We start from the raw sequence: 21,427 nt of genomic DNA, 5'->3' as shown, positions 1-21,427 counted from the left end.
TGTCAGAAAAAATGACGCAAGCCTCTCATAAATAAGCCCACCCAGGCTGCATAATCCCGAGAGGTCTGTTTCCCCTTAGGTTTTTTCTATGTGCCCTTAGGACCCCAATAGTGCCATTGTCTTTCCAGCAGATTCAGGCCTTAGGCAAAACAAAACATTCTACTCACAATAGTATTCCAATCGTTTAAAGAACTATAAAGATATAACAAATTCTTGTTTGCATTTTCCCACTGGCATTTCTCATTAACACTTTACTCTTATCTTTTTCTCCTTATGTGTTTCCCTTTACATTTTGTTATGCTAGAATGCTTCTATCTAACATTCCTCTGAGGCTTAATGTTAGGCTTTCCAATTTGCCCTTTTTTCTTAGACGTTCCCGGATAATCCTTCCCTGGTAGACGTTTTCTGGTTACGGTTATCAAATTAGACTGTTACTGTTAGACCTTTTCTTTTAGACCTTTTTCTGTTTGACATTTCTAGATAGGAATTTCTTATTAGACTTTTCTTGTTAAACCTTATCTGATAAAAGTTTCCCTTTAGAAGATTCCTGTTAGACATTTACTTAGATGCCCCTTCAAGTTAGATCTTTCAAAAGAGAATTTACCCTTTAGATTTTTACTATTGGGCATTTCCTGTGAGCACTTTCTAATCAGCCTTTTCTAATTACTTTCCTTAGCAAACTTTGCCTGTTAAATTGTTCCGGTTAGACTTTCGCTGTTAAAGCTGTTTTATTAGGAGTTTTCTGGTAGTTTTCTGGTAGCCCTCTCTTGTTAGACTTTTTCCTACTGACTTTTGCTTTCCTACTAGACTTTTTTCTGTTAGCCATTTCTAGTAGGTCTTACTGGTTGGTCCTTTGCTCTCTGCTAGTCCTTTCATCATGAACATTTTCTTTTATAAACCTCTACATTATTTCTTATGCTCCTACAAATCCTATTTTTAATGCCAAAGTGCCTCACTCGTTGCTACAATGTTTATATACTAACTATGATTGGGATTATTCACCCTCAACAACTACAAAACGTGACTCATGTCTATTAGTTCAGTTTCTATTACTTCAATTCTACAGAGCACCCACCTTGATTCCATAAACTTTCTGAAGGGTGCCACCAAAGAATTTGGGGGCATATTACAAACAAGTAGCGATAATTATCGCTAAATAGGCTTAGCGACGATTTTTTTATCGCTGCCTATCACTGGATATGTTAGCGGAGAAAACATGCTATTAGCAATCACGCATTAGGGACAAAATGCTCTTAGCCATGTTATCCACCTCCCATTGGATAACATGGCTAAGAGCTGGTCTGAGCAAGCGTTAGTTTTTGGCGATAGCGGGAATATTTCCATCGCTACGCCTGCCTTGCTTATAGGCCATCTCGACGTTAGCCACTGCTTTCAGTCGCTAACAGGTTGGGTACGCCCACTTTGCATGTCATTAGCGATAAATATCGCTGACATGCAAAGCGGGCCCCAAACCGCTTGCTATCGCCTAAAAGCTGTCTCTAACATCAGTTAGCGACAGCTTGCTAATAGAGCGACAGAATTATCGCCGCTTAGCGGCCAAAAACAGCCGCTAAACCGGCGATAATTGCCTATCGCCACCCTTGGTAATATGCCCCATAGATACTAAACAAAATTCCGCCTTGATACCCTAAACTACCCAAAGGGTGCCACCAACAAAAAGTATACATTACACTTGTTCCTCAGATTCAATTTAGGGCCAGCCTCCAATTAAAGACCACCCCACCACAAGACTTGCCAAAGCCCTGAGAACAAGTTGCATCTGAAATATAACTGTTGCCAAAAGGCAAACACAGTGCACCGCCCTCTCCTGGCCTAAAGATGGATTACACTCTGATGCCCCCTTCACACTGAAGATTTACCTCTGCCTGAAGGCTTTCCAGTCGTGAGATGTGTTGACTGCTTGAAGAACTCTTCTCCCTGAACTCTTCTCGGAGGACATGGACCTGCAGGGAAAGCTGCCGCTCCACTTCTGTTGCCTGCAATCAGGAAAAATCAACAAAGCTGTGAAAGGCAAATAACAGCAATCATAATAGTATATGTGATAGTGAAATAAAGCAATGCATGTTTGAATGTGTGAAGTGTTTGCAGTCAGAATAGGGGTGCAGCCATCACAGCTGGGCCAGTCTAAGTAAAGAGGCCTGGTATTCTGAGCAGTGAGAGCCAGGTGCCTGGCAGGATAAGTGCATTTGTAAGCCCATTAGGCAAGTCACATGCATGATTTATAGGATTTAAAGAGGACTTTATAGGGTTGAGTGGGTTTTTCCACCAATATGTTTTTTTCCATAAATGTAGTGGCAGACTGTGCATTTGCAAGCCCACTGTGCCAGAATCATTTATACAAATCTCACTGGATTTAAAGGCTACTTTAAAGAGTGAGGATAAATAGTTAACTACAGCCAGCTGTTCCTGAAACAGTCTGCAAAAGCCCATCAGTGCTTCTGAGGTCCCTGGCCAGGACATCACTTTGGGGCCTAGGGGGTGCACAGTGCTGGAGACTTCAGATTTCCAGTTTTATGCCTGAGTAGCTTATTTACGTCAGTTCTTTTGTCTTTGCATTCTGGTACTTGTAGTCCTGATTTATCAGTGGGGGCTGGTGCTCGCTGCAGTGACTCAGACAATTGAAACTGACTTCATCGTGAATCTTTTCTATCTGAGAATTTTTTTTAAATAAGGAATGGGCCCAGAGAGCACAATTTTCTCACATGTGTGGCAAAATCTCATGGATTCTGAATAGAGACTCATAATATATTCTATTATTTTCATGGTGTGCCAAGCATGCCTAGCCCTGCCCAGGAGGTTCACCATCTCTACAAGACATCTTTGGAAAAGTGCTACCCTTTTTTTACCCCCAATTTCAATACAAATGTCTAAAAAGTTCATTAGTGATACAGTCAGCTCAGAAAATAAATACCACTTCACCTGGCTATCATTTTATAGCACAGATCTACACTTCTACATTTCACTTCATATCGTGTTCCATTGTGTCTCAATGTCAATCCGATTTTTAATCATATGTTATTATTATATTTTCTAAGGTAGGAGCAGCGCGGAAGCAAAAAATAATGTGTGATCGCAGACAATACCCAGCAGAGCTAGACCGATTTTATAGGACTGTACAGAAGTTCGTTCACTCACGTACGGAGGCCTTACAGGTTCAAACGGGAGATGGCTTCCACCAGCTTTACATACTAGCGTCTTAGACAGCAGTAGTGATTAGCCCTCAAATATCAGCTTTAACATATATACATATTTGGTAATACAATACAATACAATACAGTAATATTACCCCAAAACATCTGCTTGATGGTTAATGAAAATATGCAGATTTTGCTAATAAATATACACTTTTTATTTTGGAATAATAACACCACTACCCCAAACAAAAGGTTATCATATGCATGAAAAACAATGTGTGCCCTTAAATGCTAGATTTCAATTTTTAGTAAATACACATTTGGTGCCCAAACATCAGTTTGCCATTTTCATCATGTACTTCTGCAACACATGGAGTGGCTGAGTCTTGCATGACCATGTATTACACTTTCATGCCAATGATGCGCACAATGCAGCAGGAGTCATAACTAATATTCGAGGGCGAGCATTATTGAAAGGGCATGCATTGCTATGTCCTGGGTGTCCACAGCAGTCCAGGAATGACCACCATTTGCCAGGGCCGGCATTATTTCAGGGGTGGACATCACCACGATATGGAGAACCACAATACATCAGGAACGCCCAACATTAGGGCAGGAATAGCATTGTACCAGGGGCGGGCATCATCTCATGGACGTCCCAAACATGCCAGGTCGCTTCACCATTATGCCAGGGCCTGCATTAAACCAGTGGTGAGAACCATCATGCCACTGATGCCCACTACATGGCATGAATGACCGTCATTGTGCCCAGGCTACAATTCCACCCTGGGGGCCATCGTTCAATGAATGCCCACAATTCACAGAGAATTATCAACATTAGGCAAGGGCCAGCATCACACCGGAGATGACATCATCGTGCCATGGGGACCACCCTGCCATAGATGGCCACAATGTGTCAGATCCTACCACCAGTATTCCAGGGTCATCCATACTAAGTGTGGGCATGATCCTGCCAGGGATGCCCACAATATGCCAATAATTACCCCCCTTCCGCCAGTGCCTACATTTTACCAGCAGTAGGCATCAACATGCTATGGACAGTCACATAATGTTACGAATTACTACGATTTTTGTAAATGTAAATGTCCAGTATTTGTAAAGATGAACAAGTGCCCGAAGGTGTCAAGGCGCTGGGGGCCGTCGGGAAGATTAAGCGAGCTATTGCCCAGAGTCACAGGGTGCTGGACTGATCTGCCGCCGGTGCCGGGGATCGAACCGTGAGCCTTCGGTTTCCGGAATCAGTCGCCCTGGCCGCTGCGCCACACCTTTTCCAGTGCCGGGGACACTATCATGACACCTGTATCCATAATTCTTTAAAAATAACTACCTGCAGGGCTTTTAATTTCCCAGGAGACTAGAGGGGCATGAAACATTCATAAATACATAGATATGCACTTTCACAGCCTCCCAGTGCTCCCTTCTGCTCCTCTTCGGCTCTCAGCTCTGCACACATGGTGAGCATTAGTTTACACTGGCCGTGTGGCTCAAGGCCTGTCAGTGGTTTCTGACAGCTGACCGGCAGCACTCGGCTAGCAGGTTTGTGGGACGCATTTTCATGCCTCTCCTCTCCACAAGGGGGTGCGCATCAGTGCCCCAGACCAGACCATGAACAGCCCACGTCTGATGGGCTTGTGTGCATTGTGCATTAGACATTGGCAGTTTATACTTTTTCCATGCCAGTCTAAGGGTTTGGGGATGTGTGCTGCACACCTTTCGACCCTCGCAGTGGTTGTGAACAAAGAGGTATGTGTCAGAGCATCCTATTTGACAATCCGCTCATGGAGTTTGCGAAAGCACAAACAGGACCACATGTAGCAGAATGCACAAAAACGCATGAACTGGACAAGCTGCTCATGCAAGAATTCAGGGGCCTCATTTACTTTTTGTGACGCACCAGTGGCGTAAACAATGCGCCTTGTTGCGCCATATTTACAAAGTGACGCATCTAGGTAGATGCGTCACTTTGTAAACCCCTGCGCCACATTATACCTGCGCCAGGTATAATGTATGCAAGGGGGGCGTATTGTTGCAAGGAAGGGTCGTAGAAGTGACGCAGTGAAATCTATGAGATTTCACTGCGTTACTTTTAGGACGCCGTTGCGTCAAAATCTTGCACCTGCCTCACAGCAGGCATAAGACTGACGCAGGCCCTTTCACATGGGGCTCGCCCCATGTGAAAGGACGCATTGCTGGAGTTGCGTCACTTTTGTGACACACTCCAGCAATGCGTCACTTTTGCGCTTACAGATACGTCAGAAATACTGACGTATCTGTAACTCCTTGCGACATGATGAGTCATACATTAAATATGACGCATCAGGAATGTCGCAAGGAGTGCGCACTGAGAAGTGACGCATCGCTGCTTTCACGCAGCGATGCGTCATTTCTCATAAATGAGGCCCCAGGAATTTGAACAGTTCAGGGCCATACGATCATGGGTTTGCTGGCACAGCACAGACCCTAGCGATCGTTTTATGCACTTGCAGGCCCTCATTGATGTGGATCTGGCATAGAGCAACGCAGCAGTCACTTTCCTGCGCTACCCAACGCCAAAGTGAAAGAACAGTAATGCACTGTATTTATGCAATACGGCGCATTCCTGTCCTTTCTGCCCCTGCTGGCACCGTTTCGGCAGATTTGCACCAAAGCAGGCACCTTTGCACCATGGTGCAAGGGTGCCTGTGTTTGAGGCAGGATTGTTTTTGTGCATAAAAGGGCACCTTCCTGTACAGAAACAATCCTTAGAGGTGCTTACCTCTTGCTATGAATGCAGCACACCTAGAAAGAGGAGAAAACAAGAAGGAATAAAGGGGCATATTGGCAAGAACCTCGTTAAAATTATCGCCGTTTTAGCGGCAGGAAACTATGTATATCGTAATATTGACCACAGAAACATCACGCTGCTAAAATTTTGTGGCCAAAGTAGGGAGGACTAAAATATTGCGGAAGTAAGTGCATATAGGTACCTGGAAATTTATTATTCTGAGCACCACATCTATCCATCTTGAGGCTATATATATCGTCAAGGTACATATTTGTGGTCAGTAATGTACACCTACACTTCCCTATATATATGCACCCAGTTGATATTTTGGTCCCCAGTATCTGTCCACAATATTCTGGTAGTCTTGATATTCTGGAGTCGATATAAAAGTGGAGTGCTACTGCATGCATGTCATAAATCGAGAGTTAGGAAATATGAGAACTCAGGGGAATATTATCAAGCAGGGCGATAGGCAATTATCGCCGCTTTAGCGGCCGTTTTCGGCCGCTAAGCGGCGATAATTCTATCGCCATATTAGCAAGCTGTCGCTACCTGATGTTAGCGACAGCTTTTAGGCGATAGCGAGCAGTTTGGGGCCCAAATTGCATGTCAGCGATGTTTATCACTAATGACATGCAAAGTGGGCGTACCCAACCTGTTAGCCACTGAAAGCACTTGCTAACGTCGCTATCGCCTATTAGCAAGCCAGGCGTAGCGATGGAAATATTCGCGCTAAGCGCGAATATCTCCAAATACTAACACCTGCCCAGACCAGTTCTTAGCCATGTTATCCAATGGGAGGTGAATAACATGGCTAAGAACATTTCGTCGCTAATGCGTGAATATCACTTTATTCTCAGCGATATTCACGCATTTCACTGCTATCGCTGGATATTTTAGCACAATGGAGAAAAACGTTGCTAATAGCATGTTTTCTCTGCTAACATATCCAGCCATAAGCAGCGATAAAAAAATCGTCGCTAAGCATATTTAGCGATAATTATCGCTACTTGTTGGTAATATGCCCCTATGCTTCTTTTGCATTTATAGGGCCTCATTTATGAGGCCGTGCGACACTTTTACGCCGCCGGTGCGTCACTTTTTGTGACGCAACAGCAGCGTAAAAAATGTGCCTTGTTGCACTATATTTACAAAGTGACGCATCTAGGCAGATGCGTCACTTTGTAAACCCCTGCGCCACATTATACCTGCGCCAGGTATAATGTATGCAAGGGTGGGCGTTTTGACGCAAGAAAGGGTCGTAGAAATGACGCAGTGAAATCTATGAGATTTCACTGCGCCACTTCTAGGACACAAATGCGTCAATTTCTTACGCCTGCCTCACAGCAGGCGTAAGACTGACGCAGGCTCTTTCACATGGGGCTTGCCCCATGTGAAAGGATACATTGCTGGAGTTGCGTCACTTTTGTGACACACTCCAGCAATGCATCACTTTTGCGCCATACAGATACGTCAGAAATACTGATGTATCTGCAACTTCTTGCGAAATGATGCAAGGAGGGCGCAGTGAAAAGTGACGCGTCGCTGTTTTCACGCAGCGATGCGTCACTTTTCATAAATGAGGCACATAGTATTTTTTTACCTGTGGAGACATGTTTAGTATACGTCCTTCCTAAGTCCTTCACGCAGCGATGCGTCACTTTTCATAAATGAGGCACATAGTATTTTTTAGGTCTCGCCTGTCGATGTGCATGCGCATCGAGCTTGCGAGCCTATTGCGGCTTAAACAACTTTTAACTAAGAAGCAAGGAATCGTGGCGATTCCTTGCAGTGCCCGTGACTTTTAAGCTCAATGCGCATGTGCATTGAGCTTAAAAGCGCGTGCACAGCCGCAATCGCCGTCAGCCGCATTCCTCCGACACCTTTTGAAGTGAAGCTTAGCTTCACTTCAAAGGCCCGGCTTCTTAACACCCACATGCCGCTCTCCCCGCTCCGCCCCCTCCCCTGCCCGCCTTGTGCATTTCTCCTACACCCCCTCCCCACAGCAATGCCCTCCATCTCCTGATCGTCACTCATAAATATATATTGCAGACTCTCATGCTCTGAGCGGGTACTGCCTCCTCCTGCCTTTGCCCTGTGGTTTTGTTTTCCTTTTCCCCGTGTTCCTCCAGTCCTTTGTTCTTTCCCCACCTCTCTGTAGTGTTTTTACCATTCAGCTTTACCCAGCTCCACATCCGCATGATTCTCTGCTCTGCTCTCATTTCTGTACTGCCAACACGCCAAGCGCAGGCTCGGGGCTTTGCCTGTCAAGCGCCTGGGGTTCGTGCCTTCGATTAGGTTCCAATTTGGAAATGTCACACTTTTTTCTGCAAATGTTTTATTTAAACGCCACTATGATTTGTGTCTATGTTGTTGTTTTTAATGGAATCGGTGCTCTTAGCCAATTGTTGGCAAAGTTTGGGCTTGCTTAACTCGTGCCCTTTTTGTGAAGCACCAGCAGACTCCTTAATGGTAAACAGAAGTCACTCAGCCCCATGTGCCTAATGAGATGTTTGTCCCCATTCTGCAGGAGGCCGACGAGCTCACTGGGTCTCTTACTCGGGTGTGTAAATGGATCTCACAGCTGAGCAAAGCACGAGTGTCCACACACCCAACCCAGCGCCAGTAAGCGAGTCTCTTATGCCACCTCAGGAAGCTCAATTATGTCCAACAAGTCACATATTGTCTCAAAGTAAACGCATTTGCAGGTACAAAAGTACATTGATTCATTAGACCAGTGCCTAATTTGAGCCGGTGGTTTCTGATGGAGCTACCGGCACTCCTTTTTTGCGCTAGACCTTACCCCCAGTCAGCTTTCCAATTAACTGGGGCGCTTCCTGCCTTTGTAAAACTGCCGAAGAACAGCTTAATAGCTTTGGCCGAGCCTTCTGCCTGCCTCCTGCCTTGAAGGCAATCTGCTTCTCCGCCCCCCTGGCAGCCAAACGCTCTTCAAAGGCTTTGCTCCACGCCCCCCGCCTGCACCACTCTCCATACTTCTCCTGTCCAGCCTGTGCCTTCTCTCCCTACCCTTAACCCTGCCCCCACCACCTCTCGATATTGCTGCTTGTTTTTCGTGCGTTCTTTCTATGTTCTGTTTTATCTCTGTCTTTGCCGACCTTTTTTCCTCTCCTCCATCTTTTATTCTTTCTTCTCATCCACCCTCCTCTCTTTTCACTGTTTCCTGCATTGTCCGCCCATATTTGCTCCTATTACCCGTTCTCTACTTCTGTTCTTTTTCTTGTCCGCTCTCTCCATATACAGAATTCATTATTCTCTTATTGTCTCGGTTGTTCCTTCTGCAGTCTTTCCTTATCTCAACCCATCTTTCGTTGCTTTAAAGTTCCTCCCCGTTTCATGCTCTGTCTGCTCCTAAGTATAGCGCCGCGAGGGGAAGCAGTGTGCTCTATTTCAGTGTATACAGTACACTCACTCTTTCCCTCAATTCCCTGGCTCCCTCACCCCTCCTCAACTCCCCGGACCCCCCCCCCCCGCTCTTCAGACCCCCCCCCTCCCGCACTGCTGTAATTACTGCTTTGATGAGCTCCGTGCCCCTCCCCCCTCTCCATTTACTTACACAAATCTCGCAGATACCCCAAGCAGCAGTGCCCGCACTACCAATCCTTCTGTTATGCCACATCTCTCAGCTTACAGATTCGCACTTTCTTTTACTCTCAACGTTTCTGCCTCTTTCACTCTCTCTTCCAACTCTCTCCCCCCTCTCCATTTACTTACACAAATCTCGCAGATACCCCAAGCAGCAGTGCCCGCACTACCAATCCTTCTGTTATGCCACATCTCTCAGCTTACAGATTCGCACTTTCTTTTCCTCTCAACGATTCTGCCTCTTTCACTCTCTCTTACAACTCTCTCCCCCCTCTCCATTCACTTACACAAATCTCGCAGATACCCCAAGCAGCAGTGCCCGCACTACCAATCCTTCACACACGCAACGCCACTCACACACGCAACGCCACTCACACACGCAACGCCACTCACACACGCAACGCCACTCACACACGCAACGCCACTCTTCCATTTGCAAAAAGAAAAATGTCTAACTATTCTATTGCGAGACCTATTGCATTTCCAATGCTTGTTTACTTGTGGAGACATGTTTAGTATACTTCCTTCCTACAACTCAAGTGTTACACAATAGGTGCACTCTTGTACACTGTCTGACCCTAGGCTGCTTATCCCTGAACCATCTGGGTGTATGTGTATGTTACATCCTCAGGTAAGTGTGTGAAGTGCAATCCTCGGGCGTTGTGAGCCATGACCTTGGAACGCCCTTGTGGGCTTCACCTACTTTGCTTTGTATTTGCATGGCCACCCCTCTGACGCTCCCCAGATGACACCACTTTTTTTCATCTCTGTCAAAATGCACATACGTGTAACGCATGTATGTACTGCATGCAATACCTACAGGTAAAGCTCCCACGGGTACATTGCAAACTTGTTATTTTGAATCACGTGCTTTTTATGCACGCATACATTACAACCTCTTCAGCTGTGTAAAACTGATTTATGCTTTTAAAAACCTTTGTTGATTCATCCTACTGCTTCTACAACCTGTTGTGTAGGGACACTGGTGTGAGCACACGTTAGAATGGCTAACAAGATGGCTGGTTCGAGGTTTATGTCCCGAACATGGACTAAGGGCGCACGGATCACCTGTTGCCATAAATAGCATGTGTGCTTCTCGTTCCCCAGCTCCCTGTGAGACTGTTGTTATGGCCACCGGTGTAATACCGCTGGGATTAGCCCTAATCTCACACTGGACCTGCACTGCAGGCCAGAAGGGTCCTTTCTTACTGCTCTCTAAGCATCTTTCCCCTGCCAGCCACTCACAGGCTCTCACCTATGTCCAGAACACATTCTTTTATACTCTCTGGCCCACACCTCTGTAGTGCTCAGGGGTTCTATGGGAGGGTAGAAGAAAAAAACGTGATTTTAATGGCTAAGTGCAAGGAATTTTCAGAGTCCCAGGCAAAATTAAATGTTTGCTTTTTAGGATTCCCTCCTTATTTAGCAAAAGAGACATTTACAGGCCGTATTTTTGCACTTTGGTGCTGAGTGCACACCCCATGGTGGTGCACTAAGGGGGCTACTTACAATAGACTTGATGTGCCGCTGGAAGGAATCACACTTAAGTGTGGTATCTTTGGGCAGACAGCATTGAAATGGGATTTCTCAGGTGTGGCACTATTTTAAGAGGACCACCTTCCTGCTGTTGGGAACTTTGCCACCTCGCGGTTTGTCAGTGGGTGGGCATCATGTGACAAATGAGAGGGTGAACAGACCACAGCTTTCACCACTGGAATGTTCAAATATGGACTCTAGTGCCCTAATGTTCCTGTGTTTGCATGCAGTTTGAGGTTGAACTTCAACACATATAACTTCAAGTTCCACAATGCACTAGTGGGAATTGGAGCAGAAAGAGCTAAACTGTTAAAAGAAAGTAGCACAAAGGAAAGACATTAATGCGGGGTTGTTGCGGCGCCCCCACACTGTGGCCCCCATCACAGTCTGTGTAATTCCTCACTACGCAGGGGACATTATTTCTATCAGAATTAGGAATTACAAGAAATGTGGGAGTGTCGCATTACTGCAGAGGGACCTATGAAGGGGCTTCTGTTCTGAACTTGGGCCCAGATTTATAAACGTTTGTGTCAGGTTTACATTATTTATTTAAAGCAGACCCACTCAAAGTCTTCTGGTGGCATTTACAAGCCAATGCAAATCACATTTTGGTTTGTAACCCAAAGTAACGCAACTCAGTGCGAAGCACGGCATTGCCTTTCTTTGCGTAATGGAGACGTTCCATAGTGGTGCATGGGTGTTGCTGAGATTTTACCCATGGGTTTTGTCGCAAATCCATATCCACAAAGACTTGTCGAAAAGGATTTACACTAAAACTCTGCACCTCTCTGCAGCTGGCATAACACACTGGAAATTTCTACTTGTTTTTTCTCTTTGCATGTGGTGTTGTATTCTGAAACACACATACGTAGAGGAAATACTCTCAAATGATTTTGTTTAGGAAGAGACCTTTTCCTGCACAAAAACTATGCTAAACACAACACAGACGCCCATGTGCTATGGCACAAGGGTCCCTGCAATGGTGCATAGCTACAGAAAGAGCGCCAACGCATGGAGAGAGCAGAAATGCACAATTTCTTCATAGATATGGCACAGTTCTGCTCCCTCCAATTCACGCCAGAGGTTCTGGTGGGTGCAGGAAAGGAAACCCCAGCATGGCAAGTCTGTGCCCCGCCTGTGACGACGAGCCAGGGGACTCCAGCACGTCCCCTCTTCTATGAGGATCACTGTGTCGCCTTGAAGTCAGAGAGTTGGACATGTGGTTAATGGACGTAGACAAGTTCACCACCAATTGCTGGGCGGGAGGAGAACCGGTGTCTTGGAGGTGAAAGAATTCAGGAAGTAAATCACCAGGTATAGGCAACACATTACGCAGTGATGACCTGGAATCGCTGAAATACTGTTAAATGAGGTTATGCAACATGGAGAAGACGTGAAATGCAAGCATATGTCACTAGCAAGAGTAGTGGATGATGAGAAGTACCCCAGATGTATAGAAGAACTCAGTAATGTAGGGGTGCCTGACTTCAAAATGGCCGCCTGACGTTTATGAAGGACTATTGGATAATCCACTTGACTCCAAGATGGCTGCTGAGAAGGGCTGTGATCTTGCGAGACTTCAGGGCCCAGTAGAGGATGCAGAGGCCCATAGGGAGCAATAGCTGGCACACTGGGCTCCACTCCTCATCCAGCCGACGTGCAGACAGGCAGCCATTGGGAAGGCATGTGACAGGGAAAAGGCTCCCGAAGTCACATTACAAGACTTCTCTGAACTGGAGAAGGTGCACACGCCCATTGTGGGCTCCTAGCGGCGCATCACTGCAGTAACCACTTGCACTGCAGCAGTGGGCATATGTGACTGGGGTGGGCTCCCGAGGTTGCGCTGTAGCTAGATGGTCCGCTCCTCCCTAGAGTGAACACGCAATTAGGGTGAGCTCCAGAGTTTGCGTCAGGCCGCAAGTAGAGGTGCTGTCAAGGTGGGCTCCTGACCCCGCACCACCGGAGTCACAGATATGATGTGCACTTACGGGGGGGTGCTGGGACCCCCCTCGTCGCCAGTTGTCCTGTGCTTTGCTTCCCACAGGCGACTCGTATGTCACAGATGCAGGTAATCTAATCTTTATTATTTCTTTATTTCCGCTAACGCTCCTCTATCTTGCTTCTCCTTTACCTCTATATTCTAATTAATTGTTCCCCTCCCTTTCTAGTTTCTGTCCTGCCTTTCCTATCCTCCCTTCCCTTTAACTGTGGGGTCGTAGTGCCTGGACGTAAGGTCTATAACAACATTACAGTGAGGATGTAGGTTACAGTTACTTTAGGGCACAAATTAAAGTTACTTGAAATAACTATAGCAGGTGAATTTTAGTAGTTTTGTTAGTTTGAAACGTTATGTTTTAACTGAAATTTTCACTAAGCTACAACGTCCCTTTGATCTTTGTTTATTTCAGTACATTTCTACGTTTAAAAAAAAATTCAAACCAAGACATTATTAACATACCTAACTATAACTTAAAACTAAGACATTATTATCATACCTAACTAACCTTTGCTTTTTTCAGTGAATTTCTCGATTTTTAAAAAAAGTTTTGTAATAATTTATTGCTACATGTAACGCTAACCCCAAACCGAAGGCCATTGAGGGGTTGGGCACAGGCCCTGGCCTGCGTCCATCCCTTTGCAGGCAGCCAATCCCACACAGCGCACTGCCTTTTTGGCCATGTGTGGTGAGGAGTTGGCCATGAGTCAGACCCTGGGCCCAACCCCTGCTGGTGAAAAACCCATCCCGTCCCGCCAGTGTGCACAAGCAATGTGCAGCGGGGGTATTGGGCTCAGGGCCTGGCGCCCAAACACCCATGGGCGGATGGCTAAATATAAGAGGTTTCCTTTTAAGAAAGGCAGAGCTAATGACTGCCAAAAGGTCAGAACATCAAAGTATAAAATGTGGGCCTCTAGGCTTTATGAAAGGGTCAGAATATCAATATATATCAAGAACATGTACTGTCTACGTCACAAAATCTCCAATTATATAATGAAATGTACATTTCAATAATTCGCAAAGTTCAGTATGTAATACAAATGTGATTTCCACTAAAAAATTTATAAAGCTTTATTTAATAAAATCAACATGTCTTTGTGCCTTTTTCTTACATTTTTCAAGACCCAAAGGGGCTCATTAGTATGGCGGGATGACTTTGTGGGAGACTTGTTTGCCAATGCCCTATTGGCCATCTTAAAATATACGAAAGCAATCACAACATTGCTTTCTATTTTTGCACTGCATGTCGCTTGTATCACTTGGATTGGCACGTTATGCATTGAGGTCTTTGTTTTATATACTTTTAACGTGGCTGTGTGCTACTATTGGCTACTATTGGCTTTGCCAATACCGGTGGAGTTTAAAATCTCCAACATTGGCAAAGTCATTAAAGGCTATCACCATGGAGGGGCAGTAATTGATAGTGCAACAGAACAACACCCATGTCACTAGCAATGCCACCATCTGGGACCCAGCACACTGTGGAGGATCATTGAGAGGGAGGCAGCATAGGGGAGAGACAGGTTCAGTAGTGCATCCAGGTCATCAACAAGGTAGTTATCCTACACCTGGTGCACCTTCAAAGAGCATTGAAGGGAAGGAGAGTGGGAAGGGAGACGGGTTGAGTCAGGAGAGATAAAACTAAAAAAGTGAGCGCGGTCTGAAAACCGACGATACTGATAAGGAGGAGTCAATCGAACTATAGTGATGCTTCAAAACTATAGGGTGTCACACTAGAATAAATTGGATCAGTTGACTAACTTTGAAGTGTGTCACCTGGACTACCTCCTAGTGGTCTGTCCAGAATTGTATGGAAGAAACTAGTCAATATTTTTTTGTAGGGTTATTTTTTTATATTTACATGTTGTTCTTGTTCATGTACAGAATGATGGGATATATGTAATCTTTTGTGTTTTTCATTGATTAGGTGCTATTGTCCATGTAGGATATAACTCTGTTTGATATATTACTGTGAATAATAAGTGTGGTGAGGGTAAATTAAATGTACTCTACCGAATAACTGCTTTATATTTATTCCTTTATACCACCTGTTTTGCTTATAAAACCAAGACCTGCACTCCTATGGAGTGCTGACCAAGAAATGTAATTTAACAAGCAGGGACATAATCATAATCAGTCTCAACTGAATGGTTCTGACAAATCTGTGCCTGCAGCAGCCCGGGTTAGGGGAGCTAGTGTGGGGAGAGGGGGTGGGGTGGAGAGAGCAGGGCAAGCCGAGCAACTCTAGAGCCAGTGTGAGGAGAGGGAGGGGGGTGGACAGAGCAGGGCAGGCCGAGCAACACGATTGTCTGCCATGAGCCGGGTGCGCTAATTAGAAACAGATGGCCCCTATAAAGATAAGAAATTGCTTCACAACAGCAGTGAAGCAGACGGTCCAGTCCGGATGGGTGGACGAAAGGGAAAAAGGGCACTGGCCAAAAAGCATCCTTTTCAATGGGAAGCCAGTGTTTAGCATAAACGCTGACGCGACCCAATTAAAATGATGGGCGGGGCTTCAAGTCCCCTTCTGAAATCTGCTCTCTCACAATATCTCTCGCCGAACGAGCAGCGCTTTGTGCTGGAACGCCAGGCGAGACCTACAAACTATACTTCCATGACATCAGCAGTGGAAGGCTACATCCTAGTCAATCAAAAGCAGGTATAAGCTAGCTATGCTCCAGGGGTGGGACAAACACAGATTAGGCAGGAAAACCACCATAAAAACAGGGAACTGAGATTGACAAGAAAGCCATCACTTCGTTAGCAATGGGTGACTTTATTTATTTTTTATAGAAAATGCTATCTGGGACAGACACCTAGAGGTGTCTGTAGCGAGACCGCAAAAAGGTGAAGGAAAATATCAAACACATCTACCCAGATTTACCTATTTTTCATGCATTGCTTCACGGTAACCAACTGTGCTGTGGTGTGTTGTGCAAAATCACAGCACAGAGCCAGACCGAACAAGATTGGCGTGCAGCCGCTCTAATTTTCTGCATAAACGAGGCTGCTTGTTTGATGCACAGCCTCGCATCATGGTTCGAAGGCGAGTGTGCCCATTTTAAAAAGTGCTATTTTGAAGGATCACCACTGGAAAGTGGTTATTTTTTCATGACACCTGAGTGAAAAATTCTAATCTGACCGGCATTTCATTTTTAATTTAAAATTGTTAAATTACCACTTATCAGAACCATTAAACTAGCCCTTCCGTTAAACAGTTAAATCAGAAAATTGTGATAGGATCAGCGTTTAATGTCAGCGCAGACCCTCCTTCCACTTTTGGATGTTGAGGGCTAGGCAGCAGGAAAGGAAATGTGTCTTGAATGACGTGGGGCGGTTATGTGGAGGTCAGTGCTTAATTTGAGCCTGTGAGTTCCTGTGCTCAGCACTGGTACTTAAACATCAACACTGGTAATTTTCATGAGCACCAGTTAAGGGCACATTCATTTATGGTTGGCACAGGGATATTAAGTGATTTGCCCAGAATCACAGGATGTTGAGCCGGCACCGAGACTCAAACCTGGTTCCCCAGCTCGGAGGTCGGCAGCTCTGGCCATTATGCCACATCATCTCCCCACTTTCATTGTTAGTAGTAGGTTCTGTTTTAGGCAGCGCTAACAGGCAAAATGGTCTGATGCAAGCTGCCTCCTGACGAAAGTCCCAGCACTTGTTTATTTACAAATTAACAACGGGTGGAGGTGTATAGTGGGCATAGTCCTGTGTTCATGATCTCCATGGCCCAGGGGCACAATGTGGTGCTGTCCACTCTGCTCAGATATGTGTAATGTAAGGAGCTAAGGACCTGAGTTAAAAAGCCAGTTTGCGGTCACAAAGCCTGAGATTCTCTTACTCATGGGTTTGAGGCTTCAAAGTGGAAGGTTGCAAAACATTGAAATGTTACAGACTCCCTGGTTGGTAGCATGTTTGCAAAAAGGCCTGGGCCCCATTTTAAGTAAAAGTTTGTTGGGAAGTAAGCAGTGGTTCAGGGCATCATAACTACCTTTCAAACACCCTTAAAAATACACTTTTCTTTCAAAATGAAGGCTTGTTTCCTTAGAGGAAAAAAGGCTGCTTTTTTACAGTTTATTTTATTTACATGTGATCACAGAGATGGTGGTCTGCTAATCCTAGCAGCCCACCTCTCCAGTGATGGCATGCAAAAGCAGTGAGTCGCAGTTTGTGACCTACTTCATGAATATTGATGAGATATGTTGGATTGCGATCAACTATGATATGGAATTTGTGACCTGAAAATTAGAACACAGGTCAGTTTGCAAACTTCTTTTCCTTTCACAAAACCTCAGAGTGCACTTTTGCAAATGGAGATTTTGTACATCAGCCCTCTAGACTTCTAAATTTGCCAGCTGTTTTGCTAATTTGCTAATGCTTCTTCTCAAGGGTCCTATATTTGTTTTGATGGCTTATGTAGGCAGCTTCAGTCACCCTGACACACGGCGATCATGAAATATGTGAAAGCAAAACAGCATTGGGAGAAACACCAATTAATTATTCAGATTAGTATTTGTACGACGGTTGAATGGAATGCATCATGGGCACAAGAGGGAGGAGGTAGGGGCTGGGCTTTAAGAGCATGCGGGAAATGTAACCGTTGCTCTCTGCCCGGATCTTGGCTTCATTTAGAAAATGTCACTTTTGAAATTGAGTTTGCAACAAACAGTAGCAGCCCTGTAACCCAAACTAGGGGCCAATAAACAATATAAGCAAAATAATGGTTCAGGAAATAAATAAAAAGAACAACAGGTGTGACAAGTTATGGTCCATTTAGCCCGTTTGCTGCTTCGAACGTTCCGCGCCGGTGATGAACGTTCTATTAAGCGGGCGGGGCCGCGTCAGCCAACGGACTTGCACAGCACTACGGAGGTATTGTTCGCGAATGCCGTTGGCCGACAGAAGCAACAAAGAGGTTAAAGACATATATGAATAATTAAGTACTCACAAAAGTTTATCACAAAATGTGTTCATAAACGAGTACTAAATACACAAATACACAATAATACATTGGTGCTCACAAAGTTACACAAACATATACAACTAAGAAAATACAAACTCAAGTGTAAATGAAGAACGAATGGCAGGGTAGAAAATACAAAAACAAGTTTGTCCAATGACAAAAACAAAACACAATAAATGCTCCCTCTCGATTTTTTGCCAAGGAAGGCGTTGAAGGAATTTCGACCTTGGTAATTATCAGGGCATCATCATGACATAATCAAACGTAGAGAGCAACCAACAAATATTCAATCAATACTGATCCACTCTCAGGCAAGAAATCAATGAGAGTTCCACAACTGGATCAATCCAACTGTAATTTGAAAAAGACAAGTCTAGCATAGCGTGGCATGAAGGGGCCCAAGGGAAATATCTCCGAGTCACCTCCCGCTCTTCTCGTCACTGAGTCCGAAAAGAAGTGCACAGTGACGAGAAGAGTGGACAGTGATTCAAGCATCTAAAATAGAAAAGTGACTTGGAGCCGGGAGGTGGCTGGGAGATATCTCCCTTGGACCCCTTCATGCCACACTATGCTAGACTCGTCTTTTTGAAATTATAGTTGGATTGCTCCAATTCTGGGACTCAGTCATTGATTTCTCGCCTGAGAGTGGATCAGTATTGACTGAATATTTGTTGGTTGCTCTCTACATTTGATTATGTCCTGATGATGACTTGATAATTAGCAAGGTTGAAATGCCGTCGATGCCTTCCTTGGCAAAAAACACAAGAGGACGCATATATTGTGTTTTGTTTTTTATCATCTGACAAACTTGTTTTTGTGTTTTCTCCTCTTCTATTCTTTCTTCATTTACATTTGTTTGTATTTTCTTAGTTGCATATGTTTGTGTAACTTTGTGAGTACCAATATATTATTGCGTATTTGTGTTTTTTTTTATTCATTTATTAACACATTTCTTGATAAATGTTTATGGGTACTTCATAATTCATTTTTTGTTCTTTAAATGGACTATTACATGTCACACCTGTTGTTCTTTTTGATTATTTCCTGAACCATTGTTGAGCTTATTTTATAACATTTGTCATTTGAGTACATTTTATTTTCTGTATCTGTTGCTTTGTTTTGTACTCTGGAGGCATTAGCTTAACTCTGTGCTGCTGGGTCAGCATGAAGCATTACATTGTCAGCAGTAACGCCCTTTGCTGCTCTTTCTCTAGCCCTGCAGGTGCAGTCTCTTTCTGCATCTCTGTTTAATTACATGCAAGAATTATTCCCTTCACTTGCTGCTTTGTCTCCTACTCTACAGGTGTGATAGTGTATTTATTTATCATTACATTTGTATAGCACTTCCTACCTTTGAAGAGGCACTGTAGCGCTTTACAGTGGGTAGCGCGTTACTCCAGAATGCCAGGCTAGTGGTTAATTCAGTGATTATTGGCTATTGCAGGTAATTGGCTGGGTATTGGTTATTATTGATTGTATGAATTTGTCTTGTGCTATCAAGGAAGCAATTGCATGCTTTTGCTCCAGTTTCTTTTTTGTAGATTACATTAAGAGGAGTTAGATGTGGTCATTAGTTTGGGGAAATGTGGGTTCATGTGAGTTCATGCAAATGCTTGGTGAAGTACTTAGACAGACAAGAGGGGATTTTTGAAGAAGGTGGTTGTAATCTATGAGGTGGGAGCTGGCAATTTTGAGAAATACAACAATAGAGAGTAGATAGAGAGGCATGTGGCTTACGGTAGGCTAGACTCGGAGAGAGTAAGGCTTTCAGAAGAAGGACGGCAAGAAAAGGACATTCAATAGGAAGGAGAAAGACAATTCTTCATTTCTACCCTAGCATATTTAAATCTTAATTGAGCTGATTATTAAGCCTGATTGCTGCTGCACCCCTGCAGGTAGCGATCCCCCTGCTCCTGGCTGCTGCACTTCTGCAGGTAGCAACCTCTCTGCCTGCTGATGTACCCCTAAAGGTAGCAGTCACTCTGCCTTCTGTTGTACCCTTGCAGGCTCCCTGTCACCTGCTGTACAACTGCAGGTAGCAGTCTCTCTGCTGCTGTACGCTTGCAGGAAGCAGTTTCTCTTCTGCTGTACACCTGCAGGTAGCAGTCTCTCTGTCACCTGCAAACACCCTGAAGGAAGCACTCTCTGCCTCCTGTTGTAGCCCTGTAGGCTCCCTGCCACATGCTATAGCCCTGAAGGAAGCAGTCTGTCTGCTGCTGTACCCCTGCAGTTAGCAGTCTCTCTGTCTCTGGCTGTACACCTTGAGTAAGCAGTCACTCTGCTGCTATACCCATGCAGTTAGCAGTCTCTCTTCCCGTTACTGTACCCCTTCAGGTAACAGTCTTTGCTGCTGTAGAACCGCAGGTAGCAGTCTCTCTGTCTGTAACCCAGCAGGAAGCATTCTCTCTGTCTCCCGCTGCACCCCTGCGGGTAGCAGTCTCTGTCTGATGCTGTACACCTGCAGGTAGCAGTCTCTATGTCTGTACCCCAGCTGGAAGCAGTCCCTCTCTGTGGCTGTACACCTAGAGTAAGCAGTCGCTCTGCTGCTATACCCCTGCAGGCAGCAGTCTCTCTGCCCACTACTGTACCCCTTCAGGTAGCAGTCTCTGCTTATGTAACCCTGCAGGTAGCAGTCTATTTGCTGCTGTACATTTGTAGTGCGCATACTCTCTGTCTGCTGCTGTACCCCTGCAGGTAGCAATCTCTCTGCCTTCTGCTGTACCCCTGAAGGCAGCCGTCTCTCTGTCTGCTGCTGTACCCTTTCAGGTAGCAGTCTCTGCTTCTGTACCCCTGCAGGGTGCAGTCTATTTGCTGCTGTACACCTCCAGGGTGCAGCCTGTGCCTGCTGCTGTACCCCTGCAGGTAGCAGTCTCTCTGTCTGCTGCTGCACATCTGTAGTTAGCAGTATCTCTGTCTCCGGCTGTACACATGCAGGGTAACAGTCTATTTGCTGCTATACACCTGCCGGGTGCAGTCTGTGCCTGCTGCTGTACCCTTGTAGGAAGCAGTCTCTGTCTGCTGCTGTACACCAGCAGTTAGCAGTCTCTCTCTGCTGCTCTACAACTGCTGGAAATACGAGGGGATGATGGACGGAGAGCTGAAACTTTTCAGAAATCCACCCCCAGTCACAGATGTGGGTTGAATCCATCATCGCTGTTTAGCTCACTTCGGCACCCCAGTTCAGGCACAGCTATATGTAAATCAGACTTGACCCCATGCCTCATGGGAACAGTCCAGCCTGAACTGCCAAGCCATGTCTTCCCTGGACCGGAAAAAAGCATCCTGGGACCGGTTACGGGCTAACAGCCCTCATCGGCCAGGCAAGCTTGAATCCAGTGGCAAAATGAGCAATGGACCCTTGTCTGGGCATACCCTGCCAA

General features: G+C 45.2%; 1 protein-coding gene across 1 annotated transcript in view; it reads right to left on the bottom strand.

Annotated features, from left to right (window-relative positions):
- BICDL1 (BICD family like cargo adaptor 1) overlaps window positions 1-21,427 on the bottom strand; it is a 358,177-nt gene that overhangs the window by 159,907 nt on the left and 176,843 nt on the right. Inside the window, exon 3 of the mRNA XM_078667656.1 lies at window positions 1,881-1,997. Within this exon, the coding sequence (XP_078523782.1) occupies window positions 1,881-1,997 (117 nt within the window). The remainder of the gene's footprint in view (window positions 1-1,880; window positions 1,998-21,427) is intronic.

This window comes from Lissotriton helveticus, chromosome 11, assembly GCF_964261635.1.
Source record: "Lissotriton helveticus chromosome 11, aLisHel1.1, whole genome shotgun sequence".
Taxonomy (NCBI): Eukaryota; Metazoa; Chordata; class Amphibia; order Caudata; family Salamandridae; genus Lissotriton; species Lissotriton helveticus.
The sequence above is the reverse complement of the archived record's forward strand: the minus strand, read 5'-3'. Positions and strand labels throughout refer to the sequence as shown.